The following is a 22,004-nucleotide window of genomic DNA, read 5'->3' as shown; positions in this document are numbered from 1 at the left end:
AGGACCCCTGCGCCTTCCCAGAAAATGCCACTTGCACTATTTCCCTTCTGCTGCCACCATCCTGGTTCTCTGATGAGAACTTCGACTTGACCCTGGACACCCCAAAGCTTATTTTCCCAGGGCCCTTTCATTCTGTACCCACTCCCATCAATATCTCCGGATCTTTAGAGATCACATACGTGCAGAAATCCAAGAATAGTGGTTGGGTGTCCCCAAGTGATTTTCAGCCCTGATGTACCTTTCACCACACTATGTACTATTTGTGTCCTGGTATTTGGAATGGAGAGTCAAAAGACATAGGTTCCCCCCTTTATCCCCCATTATTGTTCCCAGTGCGGGGTAAAGGGGCCAGAGGGCCATGACTTTGGACGACCCAGAGTTTTCATAGTGCTGTAGTCAGAGCAGGATGTGCTGAAAAGTTCCAGTTTCCAGGTCCTCCCCAGAAGCGACACAGCACCTCTTGCCCCCTTCCCTCCCCACCCCCTTAGTCCATCACCTACCCTGTATCCTGTTCAGTTTACGGTGCCCTCCCTGGGCCTGTAGCAGCAGCACAGAGAGGAGAAGCATGGGCAGGAGAGCCTGGGTTGGCATGACTCTGGCCAGAGAGGAGAGCTCTCAGTCTGGCACAGGCTTCCCTGGAGAGCTAGGTGGTTATCCCAGGCTCCTCCCTGCTTCCACTGGCCAAAAACATTTCCTCTCCTTTGCCTGCCTTTACCATGGCCTTTTCTCTGTGGCACTAGGGCTTCTGCAGACAACTCTCCTTTCACACGTCTAAACCCCTCTTTTGCACACAAAAATTTTTTCCCTGAAAGAAATATTTCTATATTCTAATTATAAAATAATTTACAGAAAAGAAGAAAACATTATTTCTGCAGGAAGATATAAAAACAACCTCAGTCCATCAATGGTTGAATAGATGAAGAAGATGTGGTATATATATATATTATATATTGTATTATATATAAATATATATTATTATATATTATATATTTATATAATATACAATATGTTATATGTAATATATATACATTATTTAGCCCTGAGAAGGAAGGAAATCCTGCCATTTTTGACAACGTGGATAAAACTTGAGGCATTGTGTTAAGTAAAATGTCAGACAGAAAAAGATAAATATTGTATGATAACACCTCTCTATGGAATCCAAAAATGCTGAACTGTTAGAAACAGAGAGTAGAATGATTGGCTGGAGACTGGAGAATGGGTAAATGTTGGCAAAGGGTATAAACTTCTAGTTATAAGATGAATAGATGTGGGAATCTACAATACAGCATAGTGATTATAGATAACAAGACCATATTACCCACTTGAAAGTTGCTAAGAGAGTAGATCTTATGTGTTCTCACTACAAATAAGAAATGATAAGTAAGCGATGTGATGGAGTGGTAGATCATTTTACAATATATAAGCATATCAAATCCACACATCGTACACCTTAAACTTATACAATGTTATATCAATTATATCTTAATAAGGCTGGAAAACAATATATTACATATATAATTTCATATATTACACACATGTATTTTTTCCTGCTTGAAAAAATTTGAAATAGTTCAATTATATCTTAATAAAGCTTAAAATATATATTAACACACATTTTCCAGATTTATTAATATATATTAATTCTAAGTAATTAATATAATAAAAAATTTTATATACAGAGAGACTAGAAGAGGACATGGGAAGAATAGGAGCACACAGTAAGTATCTTAGAGCTCAGACAGAAGAGGAGATCTGTCAGCCAAGAGCCCAGGGCAGGTTCTCCAGGAGAAGGTGGTTATTGAGTGTAAATATTGTGGAGAAATATTTTTTTTTAATTTTTTTCAATGTTTATTTATTTTTGGGACAGAGAGAGACAGAGCATGAACGGGGGAGGGGCAGAGAGAGAGGGAGACACAAAATCGGAAACAGGCTCCAGGCTCTGAGCCATCAGCCCAGAGCCCAACGCGGGGCTCGAACTCACGGACCGCGAGATCGTGACCTGGCTGAAGTCGGACGCTTAACCAACTGCACCACCCAGGCGCCCCTGTGAAGAAATATTATATGCTCTCAGAAATGAAGAAGTTGACTTTTCCCTAAGAGGAGAAAAAGGGGAAACCTGTGGACACTAGGCTCCCAATAGGCTGGGAAGCTGGGAAGAAGCTGGATAGCAGTGAAGATTTGAACCTTGTTTTGATATTCTAAACTCCAAATACAGTCTCCTTCAGTACACAAATATAGCTTATTTTTAAAAACTATGAAACTTTTATCTGTTTCAGTGATATGTAATCAAACGCATTAATATAAAGAAGGGGGGGAAATTACATGATACTCTCAACTGAAACAGAAGAGACATTTTACAAATGCACCACATTCATGAAACTAGCAACAGAAAGAACTTCCTCAACATGATTAAAGGTATCTCTGAAAAATACACCACTATCATCATATTCAGTGGTGAAAGAGTGAAAGCTTTCCGCCCAAGATCAGGAATAAGACAAAAATGCAACTGTCATTATTGCTGGTCGACATTGCACTGGAAGTTTTAGCCAAAGCAATTAAGCAAGAAAAAGCCATCTAAATTGGAAAGAAAGAAATAAAATTCTGTCTTTTTGCAAATGACATGATCCCATGTAGAGAAATTCCCCAAGAATCCACACAAAAAATTAGTAGAGCTAATAAACAAATTCACCAAAGTTGCAAAGTATAAAAATAACACACAAAAATCAACTGTGTTTCTATACATCAACAGTTAGCAATCCAAAAGAAAAATTAAGAAAACAATTCAATTTATAATAAGATACAAAATGATAAAATATCTAGGAATAAATGTAACCATGAAGGTGAAAAACTTGTGCACCAAAAAATACAAAACATTGCTGAAAGAGATTAAGGAAGACCTAAATAAATTAAAAGACATCCCATATGTGTGGATTGGAAGATCTAGGGTGTTAAAATGGTGATGCAATGGAATCCCACATAAAATTCCAATGGCTTTTTTTTTTTTGCAGAAATGAGGAAGCCAAACCTCAAATTCACATGGAATTTCAAGGGGCATGCCATATACACAAAAACATATTGATAAAGTACTACAAATTGGAGAACTCACATTTCTCAATTTCAAAACTTCCTACAAAGCTACAATAATGAAGAGTGTGGTACTTGCATGAGGACAGACATATAGATTAACAAATAAAATTGAGGGGTGCCTGGGTGGCTCAGTGGTTGAGTGACCAACTTCGGCTCAGGTCATGATCTTATGGTCCGTGAGTCCGAGCCCCACATCAGGCTCTGTGTTGACAGCTCAGAACCAGGAACTTGCTTCAGATTCTGTGTCTCCCTTTCTCTCTGCCCCTCCCTTGCTCACACTCTGTCTCTCTCTCAAAAATAATAAACATTAAAAACAAAAACAAATAGAATCGAGAGTCCAGAAATAAACCCACACATCTATGGCCAAATATTTTTAACAAGGGCATCAAGACCAAGAATAGTCACATCAACAAATGGTATTGAGACCATTTGCAAAAGATATCTAAATGCAAAAGAATGAAACTGGGCCCCTATATCACACCATATACAAAAATTAATTCAAGGTTGATCAATGATTTAAATATAAGAGCTATAAAATTCTAAGATGAAAGTGTAGAGGTAAATCATCATGACCTCGTATTAGGCAAGAAATGGCATCAAAAGCATAGCAACAACATCAACAAAATAGGTGAGTTGGACTTCATCAAAGTTAAGAACACTTGTGCACCAAATGACTATCAAAAAGGTGAAAAGACAACACATAAAGCGGTAAAATATATTTGAAAAATATGTGTTTGATAAAAGTCTAATATCCGGAATATAAAAATAACTCTTCCAATTCAAAGAAGATAAACAACCCAGTGACAAAGTTGCAAAGGACTTGAATAGATATTTCTCCAAGGAAGAAACAGAAATGGTCAGCAAGCACATGAAAAGATGCTCAACATCATTAGTTATTAGGGGAATGCAAGTCAAAACCACAAGTAAATACCACTTCACACTCTCAGGGATGACTATAAACAGAGGAGGAGGAGGAGGAGGAGAAGAAGAAGAAGAAGAAGAAGAAGAAAGGGAAGAGAATAAGAGTTGGCAAGGATGTGGAGAAATTGGAACTCCTATGCATTAGAGATAAAAAATGTATGTTAAATAGTTCAACAACCGTAGAAGCAGCCTGAAATTTCCTCAAAAGTTTAACATATAACCCATCAATTCCACTGCTAGCTATTATACCCCAAAGAATATGTATATATACATATATATGTATATATGTATATCTATATATATTAAAAAGAAGTGAAAATAGGTGCTAAAAAAATTACTTGTACACAAACATTTGTAGTGCACTATTTGCAATCACCAAAGAATGGAAACAACCCAAATGTCTATCAACAGATGAATGGATAAGCAAGTTGTGGCATATACATGCAATGGAATATTATTCAGATATAAAATGAATAAAGTACTGATACATACTATAATGTGAATGAACCACAACAACCACAGAGATAACACTCCTCACTTATTTTGGCAAAAATTCAAAAACACGACCATACAGTCTGTTACAGGAAACACCCATGCTCACATGGTTGGTGGCAGTACAAAATAGTATGAACTTTATGGAGTAGAATTTAGTGATATCTAACAAAAGTACGTATAAATTTACCTTTTTAGGCAACAAAAATACCTACAAACATTTACCCTGATGTTACACCTTCAACAATACAGAAAATATGCATATGGTTGTTCACTGAAGCATATTTGTAATAGCAAAATCTTGGAAAATACATAAATGCCCATTGAAAGGAGATTGGCCAAATGACTAAGTTTGTGTGTACGTGGTAGTGTAGAACACAGCTGTAAAAAAGGAGAAATTGCTACGAGCTGCCTTAGGGTAATTTTCAGGATATATTGTTAAATGAAAACAACAAAGTGCAAGTGAGTATATTTGTGCGAGAAAAAAAAAAGGAAATTAAAGATTCGGGTAACTAATTATCTTTATCTTACACAAAATTTCCCACATATTTGATAAAGTCTGCTCTTCAGCACATTCTATGAGGTTAGTGCAAACTTACTACAAAACCAAGCAAGGACAGTATGAGAAAGGAAAGTTACAGGCACAGTTCTCTTATGAATATAGATATAAAATCCCTTAAAAATTGGAAACTGAACCAAATGTTATGAAAAATGATAATATAAAATGATCACATTAGATGACTAGAGAAATGCAAGAATGGTTTAATGTTAGAAAATCTGAAATGTAATTCAACACATTAACAGAAAAAAGCAAAAATATAACTTCACATAAATTAAGGAAAATTTTCTTGTCAGGAATGAAAGAGAACTTTCTGGACCTGATAAAAGATGTTTATGAGAAACCTAAAACAGATACTACCCTAAAAGGGGAAATTCAAGAAGCTTTTATTTTTACTTACTTACTTACTTACTTATTTTAGAGAGAGAGAGAGTAAGTGCATAAGTGGGGGAGTGGGGGAGTGGGGCAGAGAGAGAGAGAGAGGGAGAGAAAGAGAGAATCTTAAGCAGACTCCATGCGCACCATGGAGCCCCACACAGGGCTCGATCCTACAACCCTGGGATCATGACCTTAGCCAAAATCAAGAGTTGGACACTGACAGAGCCACCCAGATGCCCCAAAAAGCTTTTATTTTAAATCAGGTGTCAGACAAGAATATGCACATCCTCACTTCTATACAATAATGTATAGAGGCCCTAGTCTGCACAAGAAGGCATTAAGAATGGCATAAAGTTTTTTTTTAATTTTTTTTAATGTTTATTTATTTTTGAGAGAGACAGAGACAGAATGTGAGTGGGTTAGGGGCAGAGACAGAGGGAGACACAGAATCTGAAACAGGCTCCAGGCTCTGAGCTGTCAGCACCAGAGCCCGACGTGGGGTTCGAACTCACGAGCTGCGAGATCATGACCTGAGCTGAAGTCGGTCGCCTAACCGACTGAGCCGCACAGGCGCCCCAAGAATGGCATAAAGTTTAAAGAGAAAAATACAATTGTCATCATTTGCAGATGATGACCACCCAGAACACTGCAAGGAACACACCAAGAAATTAAGATGAACAGGGGGAGAATTTAGCAAGATAGCTAGTAACAGATCAATACACGAAAGTCATTTCTCTACATTAGCAACAAACAGAAAGAAAAACCAAAAAGTTGCCATAGTGCTTACAATTTTATTTTAAAAGTCCAAGTCTCTAGGAATAAATATAACAGAGACATGCCAGAACTCTACATGGGAAGAATTATTAAAATTTTGCGAAAGGACAGCAACAAGACGGATGAGAGACATAACAAGTCCAAGATTAGGGGATAAAATGGGTGTGAATTTGAAAACACTACCTGTCCCTGGGGTGGGTGTGGTTGGGAGGCACTTGGATGTGTCACTGGAATACACAATGAATGACCATGCCTCTAATTTGCTCTCTCTTTCTCTCTTCTCGTTTGAGCTGTGCCTGGTCAAACCCAGCAGTCCTCAGCCAGGACTTACCAACCCATCCTGCCAGCGGCATGAAGCCTGTGCTGTTTCTTCAACTTCTGCTGTTGATTCACTTAGCACCTCAGCGGGTGTCTGGGAGTCCCAAGCAACATTTTATGAGTACGTGTTGGGTCTGGGCTCCAGGGAGGGAAGCAGCATTTGTAGAGATGAGAGGATCTGAGGGCTGAGGATACACATTGTGAAAAAAATATAGTATCATGTTCAAAGGTCCAAGAGTTATTGTCAGTAAGATCCAGGTTTGAATCCCTACTGTGTGCTTACTGAGTGGTCTTGGACAAAAGTATCTGGGACTCAGATTTTATCTTTGCAATTGATATAATGATCTTGGGACAGTTGGGAGGAGAAACTGAGATAATGCATGCACACAGAGTGCACTCTTACTGGACCATGGTAAATGCTCAATAAGAATTAACTACCGCAAATGTTATCAGCCTCATCATCCAGGTTATTCTTGCTGCCTAAGTTCCTTCACGGATGCATGCGCCAACTTTTCAAGCATTAAAACAGAGAGGAAAATTACATTGGTAGAACTCGAGCTGTCACCTACATAATCTCTGCCTTGGAGAATGTTTTGGGAGGGAAGGAGAGAAAGCCTTACATTTTATTCCACATTTTTATAAGTTTATTTCTTTGTTTTGAGAAAGAGAGAGACAGAGCACAGGTGGGAGAAGGGCAGAGAGAGAGAGGGAGAGAGAGAAAGACAGAGACAGACAGAGAGAGAGAGAGAGAGAGAGAGAGAGAGAGAGAGAGAATCCCAACCAGGCTCTGCTCTAACAGCACAGAGCCCAACACAGGGCTCAAACTCATGAACGGTGAGATCATGACCTGAGCCAAAATCAAGAGTCAGACACTCAACAACTGAGCCACCCAGGTACCCCTATTCCACATTTTAAATATTCAGAGGGACCTGCACAATTGCCACTGACTGTCATCAATGGCAAAGTACAGAGTCCATCTCAGCAGCCACCATTGCCCAGCTCAACCTAACAAGAGTGCTGACCATGTTATGTTGACTTTGACCAATGCCAAATGGGAAATGAACTATTATCCATCATACCTGCACCCTTCTATGCAGAGAGCATCCTCAGAATACTGAGGCTCAGAAGAGGGATGTGAGTACTATCTCAGGTGTACAGGGAGGGAAGATCCTGTTTTAGGGGTCTCAGAGAGGGCACGCAGATTTGTAAGACTGAGGGAGGCTAAACTAGATGCAAGAGAATGGGGGAATCCAGGGTAGAGTTAATTGGAGAATAAACGACTAAAATTTTTTAAATTTTCTTATGTTTATTTGTGAGAGTGAGAGAGACAGAGCATGAGCTGGGGAGGGGCAGAGAGAGAGGGAGACACAGAATGCGAAGTAGATTCCAGGCTCTGGGCTGTCAGCACAGAGCCCCACGCAGGGCTTGAACTCACAGGCCACAAGATCATGACCTGAGCTAAAGTTGGACGCTTAACAGACTGAGACACCCAGGGGCCCCTCAAGGACTAAAATTGGAAAGGAAATACAAAGAGGGGTCCTGAAAGACTAGTAAGTCTTTGTGAGTCAAATTGGGACCAGATACCCAGAAAAGGAGGCAAAACTTGAGAAGATCCGCCTCTCTGAGATCCCTGGCTCACAGACTCCTTCCCCACACTGTTCCATTGATTCCCCAAGCTCCCCCAAAGTGGGGGCCAGTTCCAATTTCTTGCACTGAACTAATGAGCCATGGGATGACTTGGAGACCCAGGGTGAGCTTCATACTGATCTCTGCCAAGTTGTCAATAGCTTGGGCCTTGGCTTTTTCCTCTGGTGCCATTTGCTGTTACAATTATAGCCCTCAACTTCATCATCATTTGTTCCTTCCAGGTCGGTATGATATCTTATGGATCCCCTCCTAATTGCAAATACTTGCAAAGGAATAAGTCAAGAGGGGTTTATAGAATGCTCCACCTATGACATTTGCCCTGAGAAAGGGCAAGTCACAAGGTACAAAAATTAAGGCCTGGCCTGGCTTCAATAAAGGGGTTTATGGTGCCTATTCTTAATGCCATGGAGTTCAAGAACAGAATGAAGATTGTGAATTGGAGCCCTGCAGTAGGATCTCCTGGTGCAGGTGGTCTGGACTTTGACCCAAGAACTAAGAGATGGGAGAAATGGGATGTTAGCATGAAGATTCTTATTCTTTTCTAATAGTACAAAGTGGGGGCATCCTGGTTCTCTGGCTTCCTTATCAGAAGAGACCTGGGAGGAAAGAAAAGCCAATCTTTGCACCCCATTCTGAAATGCCCACCCTCAACTCCATGAAATAAGTCGCCCTCAGAACTCATTTGTGATTTGGGTTCTAGCATTCTGATGCCAGTATCATCAGTTTACTGTGTGGTCTTCGCCCTTTCCCAAAATCTTCCTTCCCACTCATTCTTCCTACACACAAATAATACATGTTAGGTCAACCCTGAGATAAATTATGTTGTTAATGAAAGTTCGTACAACTTGTTGGGGACTATGCAATGAGTCAGTGCAAATGCACCTACACACCCCTCTCTTGCTCACCACACACTGTTCATTCCCTTGAACCGGACCCAGCCAGGGTCTATAAGATATCTGATCTGCAAGGAGGTGAATCACCAGTGGGTGTAGGGTTCTGCCTACCTCTGTCTTCAATCAGATACCCAGAGTTCTTGGTTTTCCCTGCTGAGAACTCGGAGAAAGGCAGGAGCTACAGACAAAATCTGATTCCACTTCCCTATAACCACAGGAGAAAGATCAGGGTGGCTGATTGCCTGGAAGTTCCTTAGGCTTTTGGAGTTCTGAATGCTACTCCAGCCTACTTTAAGCCCTTCTCTTTCCTGTTCTGTGTTCCAGGGAGTATCTTGGAACCGCCACCCTGCAAATCAGACCCTGAAAACTGTACTCATTTTTGTACCTTGCAGGAAGATTGCCATAAAGGATTTCAGTGCTGTTCTGCCTTCTGTGGGATAGTCTGTACTCTAAACATAAATATGAACCATGACAGGTAAGGGGATTCTCATTCCTAGTTCTGAGCCAGCTGCCATTTGGGAATTCAACAGAAGAGTCTCTTACCAGCCCCTTCAGCGGAACTATTTTTTGAACATTCACCTTCTCTTTACCAACAATAATTTCCTTAAGTGTCCTGACAAAAAGAGCCTTCCTCCATTCCCAAACTTGTCTCCTCATCACCACATCTGTGAATCTCTGAATATGCCTCTCTGAACTCACCCAAACACCCATCCATGGACCCTGCCTTGGCCCAGAATCCACTTTTATCCAGAAGCCTGGGACATTATATCTGCAAGTCTCACCCAAATCTCAAAGTCAATCTGTTTTTTCTGGTTTTGCTTTCCCTCTTTCAGCCAACACCAACCTTTGGCTCCCAGTGTTCCTGGGCACTGCACATCCTCCAGCCTGAGCAAAACTTTGGTTATTTGCTGAGGCATTAACGCTGGCCCCAAGTCTGCTGAATGGAAGTGCTTCCAGAGCAGAGAAAGGACATTAAAGAGCTATGAGACATCTGGTTTTCTAATTCTATCTTCCAACTATGTCTTTCTATGACCTTTAGCAAGACATGTTTGCCTTTCCTATGTTTGTCTTTGTTTTTCTCATACATGAGATAAGGACTCTTTAATTCAGCCTTACGAGATTGCTATAAAGACTCACAAGGCAAGAGACTCAACCAGTGACCTTCTAAGCTGTCTTGTTTACTGCTGTATTCCCTGCCCTGAGCACAATACCCAACATAGGACACAAGGAACAGAGTGATGAAGTAGGGGCCCAGAGCCAGATACCCAGACCCAAATCCTGGCTCTATCACCTCTTAGCTGAGTGATCTTAGACAACTTAATCAACCTCTCTCCGGGCATCAGCTTCCTCATATTTAAGACTGGAACGAGACTGAGATTAAATTAGATAACCCATGCAAGCTCTGAAAACGTTACTCATGACAGATTAATTACTCAGTAAATTTTGCAATTAGGCAACCACTTCTTTCTTAAGAGGTGGGCCTTTGCAGTGAAACTTCACATGTTTCCAGGCTCTAAAGTGGAATGCAGAGGCATAAGTAAGACTTTTTGTTGTCACTTGGTTCTTTGAGGTTCTGCTTTCTCTATGGCAGGAAAATTTAGCTTTATGGTCTAGTTTTAATGATGGAAGTAATGGAAAAATTAAATAACTATATTTCTTTTTTTAATTTTTTTAAAGTTCGTTTATTTATTTTGAGAGAGAGAGAGAGAGAGAGAGAGAGAGAGAGAAGCAGAGAGAAAAGGAGAGAGAGAATCCCAAGCTGAGTCCACTGCCAGCATGGAGCCCAACCCAGGGTTCGAACTCACAAACCAGGAGATCATGACCTGAGCTAAAACCAAGAGTCAGACATGTAACCGGCTGAGCCACCGAGGCACCCCTAAATACCTACATTTCTAAGAACAAAACTTAACCAGAGAATATTTGAAAATATTTTTCTTCTACAGAACCAAACACAGGAACATAAGAAACATCATGGCTGGTAACTGAGGCATGTTTCTCAGAGCATTTTGTAAGTATGGGGGTTTGGCCTGAGATTCCCAGCATAGCCTTTTCCAGTTTTCCTCCTCTAGCCTCTCCAATATTCCTGCAATGTCAGAATAGCCTATTGTCATCCCAGTTTCACCCTTCTCCATTACTCCCCGCACACACACACCGCCACTGTTTATGCTCTCATTCCCTGGAGCGGGATGTGGTCCAGGGTGAGTTCTACCTCACAGAGCAACATAAGGAGACAGAGTCATGGCCCCAGGGGAACACAGGGCCCTCACATCTGAGCCATCGCCAAGGATCAGGTTCTGCCAGCCTGAGGGTTAATGATGTCCTAGGCAGGAAGTCAAGCTGAGCCCTTCACACTCTGTGTGGCCTTAGTTTCCTCACACCTCTGAGACCATCAGCTTCCTCGTGTGAGAGATGAAGAGAACATCCATGTGTCAGGTTTTGCGAGGATTACATGAAGCCACGTGGAATGGAAGAACTTGATCATTGCAAAGGGTCTGCAAAGGTTAGAAGCTGCCAGCAACCCACTCTTCATGGGTTTCAGATTTTGCCTCTTAAAAAAAAGGGGGATCATCTTTATTATTTTACAATGTTACAAGAAAGCTGAGCAAAATAGAGTCCTCTGTAGCTCCACCACCAAAACAAAGCTACAATTTATAATTTGGTGGATTTTGCTTTAGACTGGAAAAAGAGGAGGACCTTAGGGTCTTCTAACAGTCCTTCGGAAGTCACCAGGGTTTCCAAGGGTTATTTCAGCTTATACAGTCCTTTCATTAACCCTGTACAAAGGAGTTTGATAAATGGTGAGAAGTGGAGTCCAGTGGAGGAATTTACGTGCGTGAATACCACCTTGTTCAGACCCTGGTAAGTCAGCCATGCTAACTCCTCTGCACCTTGTAGGTGATTAGGCACTCTGACCACACCCTGGCTCTCCTTCAGTGCATCCGCATTGTCACATAATCCACGGCCTGCACAGTGGGAAGATACTGAGCCTGTAATAAGAACCCAGGGGTTCTATCCAGGTGAGAGGTAACAGAAGGTGGCTGGTGCAACTATATAGAGTATTTTTATTGCTGTTTCAGGGTTGTGTGGCTATAGGTATATGAGCCGTAGCAAGCCTCATCTTAAGCATTGCCCAGAGAGACAAGACTTCATCTTCGACAAGCAGAAAAACACTGCCATAGACCTGAGTGTGTCTTCTATAGAAATAGACATCCCCATCCTGTTATCTTCTGGTAGGCTCAGCTAAGACTGTGCCCTTTGATGAATTGCATTAACTGTGGTATCTGTTAGATCCCCATGTCAGAATGTTTGCTCTCCCCAATCCTGCAGCCTGTCCTCTGGAGAACCGTTCCCCTCGACTGGCCACTACTGCTCTGGAGGAGCTGGTGTTGGCTGGGAAGCTCAAGTGAGGAAGGAGATAGCAGTGCCAGTGAGGACCTGAGAAAAATGCTCATCTTATTCCCAGAAAGTGCTGTGTTCAGCTGCCTATGGCGGTAAAATGGGCAGAACAGCCCTGGCATACCTTGCCAGTGTCTTCCATATAATCTGGGCTCTGGTGGGCATGGCCAAGGGCTTCCAACTTTTTAAATGTGAGCTAATGTTTTAGCCATGCTTCACTTCATTTGGTCCCCATAGCAGCCATTATACCCAATTTACAGGCAAGGAAACTGAGGATCATAAGGTCACACGCACAGCATTAACCAACGGGTCAGTGGTGGAGCTAGTATATAGGAATATAAGTGCTTTAGGTCCTAGATGCTCTGGGACTCAGTCCAGCTTTGTCTCTGCTGGCCTGGGGGAGCTGGGCATTTCCAACTCCTTGGGGCCTCAGTCTCTTTCGTTTATAAATGGAGCTGAATAACACCCACCTTCAGGAGTGTCATGAGACCAAATGAGATGATGCAGGTAAAGCATGTACCACAGCATCTGATAGAGAGTCTGAGGAGAAGGTTACCATCATTGTTCACGACTTCTCAATCCTTCTTTCATCCAAAATTCTTGTTTTAGAAAAGAATCAAAGTGTATCTTCCATCTGAAACTCTATGTTTTTAAAAAATTTCTCTAGGTTCCAAATAAATTAGCTCCCAGAGAAGATAAGCGGCATGTCTCTGACCTTGGAAACATCTAAGACGGAATCAAGCATAGTTGTGGAAAGTACTCCATCCCTGAGAGATAATATAATTAAACCACGTGATGAAGAACCAGATAATTCAACAATGATCTTGATTCCTCTACTAAGCCTCCAGCAACTAGGGAAGATGTTTCTTCCCCTGCAAATCCCATGGGAATGTGCCAACTTGGAAATTTGTGGTCACCTAGTCCCACGATACCACTCCCGCAACCACATCCCATCCAAATGAACTTATTCCAAGATAAATTTATCACAATTCCATGTTGCACTCTTCTATTCTGTTTCCCCCTTTCTAATCCAGCTGATCTCTGGTGACCCCTGACCCTGAGCTGGAAACGTTCAAAAACTCTACAGGCTCCTTCACTGGCACGAGCTGACCTGATGTGGTTCAAGGTGACCTCTCACACTAAGAGTGGCCGGTTCAAACTATAGCTACCACTGTTTGAATCACCTGAGTTTGTTCTGTCCCTTACAAGAACACTGATCACAGGAGGAGATTTAAAGGTGAATTTATATTGGGGTGCCTCGGTGGCTCAGTCGGTTGAGCATCCAACTTTGGCTCAGGTCATGATCTTGAACTTCACGAGTTCAAGCCCCACATTGGGCTTTGTGCTGACAGCTCAGAGCCTCGAACCTGTGTTAGATTCTGTGTTTTCCTCTCTCTCTGCCTCTCTCCCTCCCTCCCTCTCTCTCTCTCTCTCTCTCTCTCTCAAAAATGAATTTAAAAATTTAAAATATACATATATTTATATTAATTACAACTCAGTAAAATGAAATATTCCATCAGCTCCCTAGTCTCACTAATCACATTTCAAGTGCTCAATAACCGTCCTTTGCTTGTAGCTACTGTATTGAACAATGCAAACAGAACATTTCCAACATGGTGGAAAGTTCTATTGGAAACGTTGCTTTGAGTTATATGGAGCTAATGTCTAAATAATAACGGGAAAATAAAGATCATGATGTCAGAGAATTTTACAAGGGTTTACTATTATAGAAGTTTTTATTTTACATTTAATGTATTAGCATTTAGTTCCAATTATTTGTAAGGAAATAAAATTCAAGGATATGTGCTAATTGTCGAAGCATGTATTTGAACTTTTTACTCTGCTATAGTATAACAGTGTAATATGAAAAGAACTGAGGTAGGGACAGGCAGTGAAGACATTGGGAAAATGAAGGTCTTCTATCTCATAGCCACCCACACTGCGGATTTTCCAACTGAAGGAATTGGGAGTGATACAGGAATGGGCCCATGTTTTGGGGGGATTAGATGAGTGTTGGACTGGAAGGCCCACAGCCATCAGACCAAGTGAAAACTGTTACTAAAAGTGGTGTGGATAGATAGTCATCAATATTACCTGTAAATGTAAAATATTTGAATCAACTTTAATTTTCAACAATAGGAGACTAGTTATGTAGATTATGATAGATCCCTGGTGTGAAACAAATGTACTTATGACAGGCTGTGAAATGGAACTTTGTCCTTTGTCTCATAGATTTTAGCTGAGACTTTGTAGCTGCAGACAATTATCGACGAGTGCCCACCCATTCTAAAGAGAAGTGTGAAATACCTGAAGATGAAAGTATTTACAAGTGGCCACAGTGGGTCCAATGGCCACCCTTAACCTCTAGCCATCCAAGAGAAGGTTAGATCTTTAATGTAGAGAGGGTTCGTGAACACGCTTTTGGAAGAGGTGTCATAGAACTGAGGAATGCTGTGCTCCCCTCCACCCTGCCTAATGAGAGGCTTTAGAGGAATCAACCATTCACAGGTGAGTTGAATCTTCTGCCCGAAGAGACATTGACATTCCAGCCCCAAGCTGGGTGCAGATGAACTTCAGGAAGAGGAGATCCCCTACCCTGCTGCTGTCCAAGCAGAGCATATAAGAGTGCTTAGAAGAGATTGAGGTGTGTCCTCTGAGGTTGAAAGGCATAGAGACTATTGTCTAGATGATGAGAGGTGATGGGAGATGTCTTCCCATCCAGAGTCTGAAAAAGCTAGGAAGCCTGAGGCTTTTTGTGAGCCAAGGAAATAACAGAAGTATCCAGGCTTGGGACATCTAGGAAAAACTGCAGCAAGAAGGCTACGAGCTGTGGATACCTTGAGTGTGTGTTGCCAGGGGCAGTTATAGAAGAAGTTAGCATAAAGTGCTTCACCTCATCAGGGAATGCTGCAGTCTGGAACTGAAAATGGCCCAGTGAAACTGCAGTCTGGAACTGAAAATGGACTGAGGGGGATGGGTATGGACATGCCTTAAGAAAGGCTAGATTAGAAATCTTCCAAAGACTCATCAACCCAAGATTCCCAGTTCCCCTTCTGTCTTACCACAGATCTTTCTTCTAAGGCTCCAAGAATGTCCCCAACAATGGCAATTGTGTTCTACCAGTTTGGGTTTTTTGTTTTGTTTTGTTTTGTTTTTGTGTGGTTTTTTTGGTTTTTAGTATCCCAGGGCAGAATTCCTCTACCAAATGTCAAAAAACCGTACCTGGTTTATGGAATAAGACTGCCAAGTGGCCACTTTGTGCTTCTTATTTCACTGAACAAATCAAAAGAAGTTGCCCTGTTGGCTGTAGTGATCAGTCACCATTACAAAGGAGAAATAAGACTGCTACTCAACAGTGGGGCAGGAATTAGAGCTAGAACACAGGAACTTTCTAGGTCTGGCATAATAGAAGATAACAGCAACCAATACAGACAGAGCCATGAAGAGCTCACACGCTTCAGAAATGAGGATTTGGGGGGTGCCTAAGGGGCTCAGTCGGTTAAGTGTCTGACTTTGGCTCAGGTCATGATCTCACGGTTGGTGAGTTCGAGACCCGCATCGGGCTCTGGACTGACAGCTTGGAGCCTGGAACCCGCTTTGGATTCTGTCTGTGTCTCCCTCTGTCTGCCCCTCTGCTGCTTGCACTCTGTCTGTTGCATTGTCTCAAAAATAAATAAAAACATTTAAAAAAATTTTTTTAAGGAAATGAGGATTTGGAACATTCTACCAGGTGAGAAAAACAACAACATTAATCAGCTGATGCATTGCTGGCTGAAAGCAAGGGAATGTGGATGAATAGCGTGAGGAAGAAGTCAAAAATATCAGCCATGACTTTCTGATCAGAAAAGAGGACCATAATTTTCTCTTCCTTGCTATACTATGGATGTTTATAAATATAAATGTCATTAATATTGTATGTGTGTGTTTATTTTCGTTATTTTCCATCTCCCATGTTCTTCTACTATTTTATATCATGTGAGCAGGTAATATTTACATTAGAATTTTTTGCATGGGTGTTTTAGTCAGAATTGTTCCATAACAATCCCCCACCAGTAAATCTCAGTGACAGCAACAACAAAAGTTTATTTCTCTCTCACACTAAGCAGGAAAACAGATGTCTAACTAGTCTAAACTGGATTTGGCTGAGCTTAGATCCGGGCCAAGGGTAGAGTCAACTTTTGATCCTTGTGTCTCTCATTCTTCTTGGACCAATTGTTTCTCAAGAAACACTCTTCTTGTGGCAAAATGCAGAGCTCAAAAGAGGAAATCCAACCTGCAAGCATATTTCAAGCCTGATATTATTCTTTGACTAAAGCAAACAAAAGGATCAAGTCCAAAGTCAAAGACCTAGAAAATACAGAGGGAGTACAGTCTGTCCACCTGGAGGCCATTGGAAGAGGGTCGATCCATAATAATGGATTTGAGGGGCATCTGGGTGGCTCAGTCGGTTAAGTGCCTGATTCCGGCTCAGGTCATGATCCCACGGTTTGTGGATTTGAGCCCCACATTGGGCTCTGTGCTGACAGCTCAGAGCCTGGAGTCTGCTTCGGATTCTGTGTCTCTCTCTCCGCCCCTCCCCTGCTTGTGCTCTGTGTCTCTCTTTCTCAAAAATAAATAAACATTAAAATTTTTAAAATAATAATAATAATGGATTTGATAAGGTTAACAAGAAAGAGGTTAACTTAATTACTATAAATGCATATGCATCCAGTGTATTCACACTTTGCATTTCAAAATAGAGAAAAGTCCCTTCTGAATGACTCTGAAATTTTTAGAAAACTATGATAGTATAAAGAGTGTGAACATTATACTGGAAGCAATGGACAGGATGGAGGCGAGCTAGGAAGATAGAAGCAGGAGGATAAGCAATAAGGCTGTCTGTACCTCTTATATTCCACCATTTAAGTAATGTGAAAGAAGCAAAGCTCTAATGAGGTATTCTCTGTAGAGATGGTGAATAAGTGAAAAAAAAATTGTAGTCCAAAAGAGCAAAAGGAAGAGTAAAGGGAAGGTGGTGAAGCCAAAAATAGGGATCAGAGATTTCGCCTGTGTTGGAATCTGGGACTCTCCTGATGGGAACTTTTACTAAGTCCTTTTGTGTCCCATCTACACATCCTTATTGGAACAAACTTTTTCAATTCAACCAGAACTAAGTGAGTGTCTGGATAAGTACAAGGAATTATTTCAGTGAAGGATCTTAAATGGGAGTTTGACTGCAGCACAAGAATGCTACATAATAGAGGTATAAAGGAACTTGAAGGCCTTAGGAAAACTGTGTATTGATTCAAGATACAAATGATAAATATAGTAGTGTATGCGTATGGCTGAGTTGCTTAAGAAAACTTTAATGCATGGGGCGCCTGGGTGGCTCATTCTGTTGAGCGTCCGACTTCAGCTCAGGTCACGATCTCGCGGTCTGTGAGTTCGAGCCCCGCGTCGGGCTCTGTGCTGATAGCTCAGAGCCTGGAGCCTGCTTCAGATTCTGTGTCTCCCTCTCTCTCTGCCCCTCCCCTGCTCATGCTCTGTCTCTCTCTGTCTCAAAAATAAATAAAATTATTAAAAAAAAAAAGAAAGAAAACTTTAATGCAGCAATCAATCAGAGAATCTGGTCCTGGAAGTTGGACACCCAAGAAGGGAGTTCAGGGCAGAAACTTTCCATTAGACAAATCCAGGGAATCTTTTGGAGCAGTGGTGGGAAGGGCTGTTTAAGCAAGTAGTATTAGGCTAATAAATAAAATATCTTGCATCGGCATTGACCAAGAGAACGGAAAGAAGTCACAGTGACATTGGGACAAAATTATTTCTGTGGAGCTATGACTTTAGATCTTTTCCCAGTTAGCCTTGAGTGCTCTGCTCCTAGTGACTTTGCATAACAGTTTCCATATGAATACAACAGAAAAAGGTTAGAAGCCCAGGGGCACAGTCCTAAGGTAGAAATGCATTCTGAGTGTACATACAGAGTGTATACAATATGGGTACAGTGGCAAGATACAGTAAGATCCTTGGAACATATCTAAGAATGCTCCTGAGAGCTAGATTTGTTCCCAACAGATCAAGTTTGTTTTTCTGGAGTTTAAATGCTAAAAACTCCCTGAGTCCAGGGGTATCTATCTGTTGTCATTCCCTCATTTACCATAGGCATATAACATGTGGTGGGCACAAGGGGTGAGATGGTGGGACAAACAGTAAATGGAGGATATGAGGATGAGCTCCTAGGTTTGGAAGTCTCAAGAGTTACAAGGACAGCAACACAACAACTCAAGCAGCCTTAATAGGACGAGATATGAAGAGAGACTTGGAATTGTAGTCATCATTTGTCCCAAATTTTGCAAACAATTGACACTAGCTACCTCTGTTCACTTGGAAATCGAAGAAAATCCTTATTTCTAAGCCATCACTCATGTAAATCCCCCACCAAACTCTTACCTTTTGGCTTACTCATCTATGGCTTTTAAAACCTAACAGCACGACCTCTGAACTCATGTGCTTTGTGAGGTTCCTACTTTGAGAATGCACAAGTTCTCTCCCGTGCCTTTTCGGTAGGAAAGCTATAGTAATAGCCACTGCAGTCTCCCTGTGAACTTCTGGCAACTTGGGTGCCAAGCTCCAAGTATGATCTGAATACTTCAGAAAAATGCCCAATTGCCTTGGGCTCAGCACAAGGAAGGAAGGAAAGGAAAGAGTGAGGGTGTTCTTTTGATGGAGGAGTACTTGGAGCTCCAAAGGTCCCTGCTCTAAAAGACTCAAGGAGAAAAAGTACACAACAAAACAAGTAAGATCCCAACAACTAGGACTTAGTAAATTGCTAACTTTGGGTCAGACACTGTATACTTGCTATCAGCCAACTCCATGACTCCTGGGCCCTGGGATTTGTCAAAGAAAAGGAGAGGCATGTACCAGGGTCTGGGAAGGAAATCAGGGCCATAATAACCCAACCCCAGAGGCTGGCCCCAGACTCCTAGACTGTAAGGGGTTTCATAGCTCCACCTAATATCAAATTTGCACCCCCATTTTTGTCCATGGAACCAACAAACAGGCATCAAGCTTTTCATGGCCAGTTTCAACCATGTCTGGGCCCACAGCTCCATCATGGCGGTGCCAAGCAGCTGAAATACTTCTCTTCACCCAGTTCCCCACTGTTGTTTAACCACATGTTGCTTTTATTACCTACCACCTCAGATCTATTTCCTTTTTTACCTTCAAACTCCTGGTTGGACAGACACAATTCACATTCCTTCTTCCCACAACCTTAGAACCAGAAGGATCTGTGCAATTATTTGGTCTAATCTCTGCATTTTAAAGTTAGGGGCACCTGGGTGGCTCAGTCGGCTAAGCATCCGACTTCGGCTCAGGTCATGATCTCAGGGTTCGTGGGTTTGAGCCCCACATTGGGCTCTGTGCTAACTGCTCAGAGCCTGGAGCCTGCTTCAGATTCTGTATCTCCCACTCTCTCTGCCCCTCCCCTATTCATGCTCTGTCTCCCTCTCTCTCAAAAATAAGCAAACATTAAAAAAAAATTAAAGTTAGAATAACTGATAGAGAAAGGGAGGATATGTTCGAGGCCACATAAAAAGAAAGTGGCATTGGTAGAATCAAAGCACAGTATCTTGGGTCTTGCTTTGTCCCCATGGGTTTAATGGGCTGTACTGATGCAGAAGCATGCGGTACACTTCTCTTGCTTTCAGACCCCTTGTAACATAGTGTCCATACTCAAGTATGCAGAACTCCTTCACCTGCAACATGTACTCATGCAACCAAGTTTTAGAGTCCCACCTCTTCTCTCATAGCCAAGCTTTCAAGACTTAACCGGGGAACTCTAAAGTATCAGGAGCAGTGGCCCGGGAAGCAGTTGGGATTCCATGAAGCTCTGATAGCATTAGCTTCATGGTGGTCCCCCTGCCAGGCACACACTTCCTGACTCAGGGGGTGATTTGTCTGCACTATTGGTATGTCCACTCTCACCATCAACCAGAGTCAGTTTTATTAAGCTTTTCATACACAAAGTACCTAGGTACTTACTCCCTTGGGCCGCTTTCCAGAAAACAATCCACTCAGAGAAGTCAGAGATAGATCCTACATTCCATCAGCCTTTTGTCATTAGGCATTCCTTCCTAAACTGAGAGCGAAACTGTGGGTTCTGATTACAGGAAAGAATAACTCCCTAGTGCATTAGGAATTCCTGACCTAGAGTCTAGCCTTGCAATATTCTAACACTCCTTCATGGTAAAGGCTAGGGCAAGAATGTAGCCCCTCCAGGGGTCTCAGTCCTGCTCTACTATGCCATTCAGTCTAATCATCTGGAGCAGTGAGTAAAGCACCCAGAAGGGTTCAGATGAACCTCTTATTTGGTTTTATCAGGACAACATGGAAGAAATTTCATCTGAGATAAGATTATCCTTTTAGGTTGGGACGTAGAGTTTTGGTGGTTCCTCTTGCATTTAGTTCCCATCTTCCCCACTTCACTACCTCTCAGCCCTTGGGGCAGGACAGGATGTAGCTAATGAACAAAGGGGAATCTTATGTCCCCAGAGTCCCATCCCCTCCTATCCACCTTCAAAGCAGCATGATGTCCTAGAAAAAATAATTTAAGTTAATGTGAAGACCTGGGTTCAAATCAATTTACGGTTTTATTTATTGACATTCAACCTCGTTTTGAAAGATTTAAGGCAGCTTACCAGGATTCATAATACATAGTATTCAAATAAATAAATAAATAAATAAATAAATAAATAAATAAATTTAGCCTATCTAAGTAAGACAGAGGAAAGAAGATATAAAAATAATAAAGTACGGTAAAACTATGCAGAAGATTAGTACAGCAAATACATGCTACAAGGATCACAGATACTTGCTATGAAATATCATAACTAGGGCACCTAGGTAGTTCAGTTGGTTGAGCGTCCAACTCTTGATTTCAGCTCAGGTCGTGATCCCAGGGTCGTGGGATGGAGCCCTGTGTTGGGCTCCACACTGAGAATAAAGCCTGCTTAAGATTCTCGACCTTTGCTCCTCTCCTTAACCCATTCTCTCTCCCTCTCTCTCTCTCTCTCTCTCAAATAAAAAATAAATAAAATAAATATTATAAAATTAGCTCTAAGCTTTCATAATAACAACACAACAAGGGCAGTACAATCAGTTACAACTTTTAGAGTAAGCATAAGTTTAGCCCAAAAAGATACTCAGGAACAGTGGAAATAATCATGGTAGTAAACAGCAAAAGAGACAAGCTCTTCCACATGTTCTCAAAGAGGAAAGACTGTGCAGTAAGATGGACAACACTCTCCATGATGACCTCAAGTTAGATTCCAGGAAGTTTTCTGGGGCTATTTCTCCAAGGGTTTTTAAGCATAAGCCAACAACACGCAATTCAATGACAACAGCTCTTTGGAGGCCCTACATGGTATAGCCCATGGATGTGTTTCAAGAACTCAGAAGAAAAAAGGCACTAATTATCCTCTTTTTCCCCCACAGGCCTCCACAATATTGTTTTTCTTAGTCCACTTTTAGGAAGGCATTGAGAAACAATAAATTCGAGGTCA

General features: G+C 41.6%; 2 protein-coding genes across 4 annotated transcripts in view; one reads left to right on the top strand and one right to left on the bottom strand.

The window, feature by feature from the left end:
• The window catches only part of WFDC10B (WAP four-disulfide core domain 10B), a 62,520-nt gene that overhangs the window by 707 nt on the left and 39,809 nt on the right, over window positions 1–22,004 (bottom strand). Inside the window, exon 1 of one of the 3 annotated variants that reach the window (XM_043553849.1) lies at window positions 501–894. The exons of 1 other annotated variant lie outside the window; for it this stretch is intronic. In XM_043553849.1, coding sequence (XP_043409784.1) covers window positions 501–591 — 91 coding nt within the window. In that variant the 5' untranslated portion in view covers window positions 592–894. Of the gene's footprint in view, window positions 1–500; window positions 895–16,528; window positions 16,739–22,004 lie in introns of those variants that run through there. One more of the 3 variants, XR_006292895.1, reaches the window with a different exon arrangement.
• Window positions 6,007–10,801, top strand: WFDC13 (WAP four-disulfide core domain 13). Its single transcript, XM_043553850.1, has 2 exons — window positions 6,007–6,650; window positions 9,394–10,801. The coding sequence occupies exons 1-2, from the start codon at window positions 6,455–6,457 to the stop codon at window positions 9,546–9,548; spliced, it is 351 nt and encodes a 116-aa protein (XP_043409785.1). The 5' UTR covers window positions 6,007–6,454; the 3' UTR covers window positions 9,549–10,801.

Source organism: Prionailurus bengalensis, chromosome A3 (genome assembly GCF_016509475.1).
Source record: "Prionailurus bengalensis isolate Pbe53 chromosome A3, Fcat_Pben_1.1_paternal_pri, whole genome shotgun sequence".
NCBI classification, from domain to species: domain Eukaryota; kingdom Metazoa; phylum Chordata; class Mammalia; order Carnivora; family Felidae; genus Prionailurus; species Prionailurus bengalensis.
The sequence above is the reverse complement of the archived record's forward strand: the minus strand, read 5'-3'. Positions and strand labels throughout refer to the sequence as shown.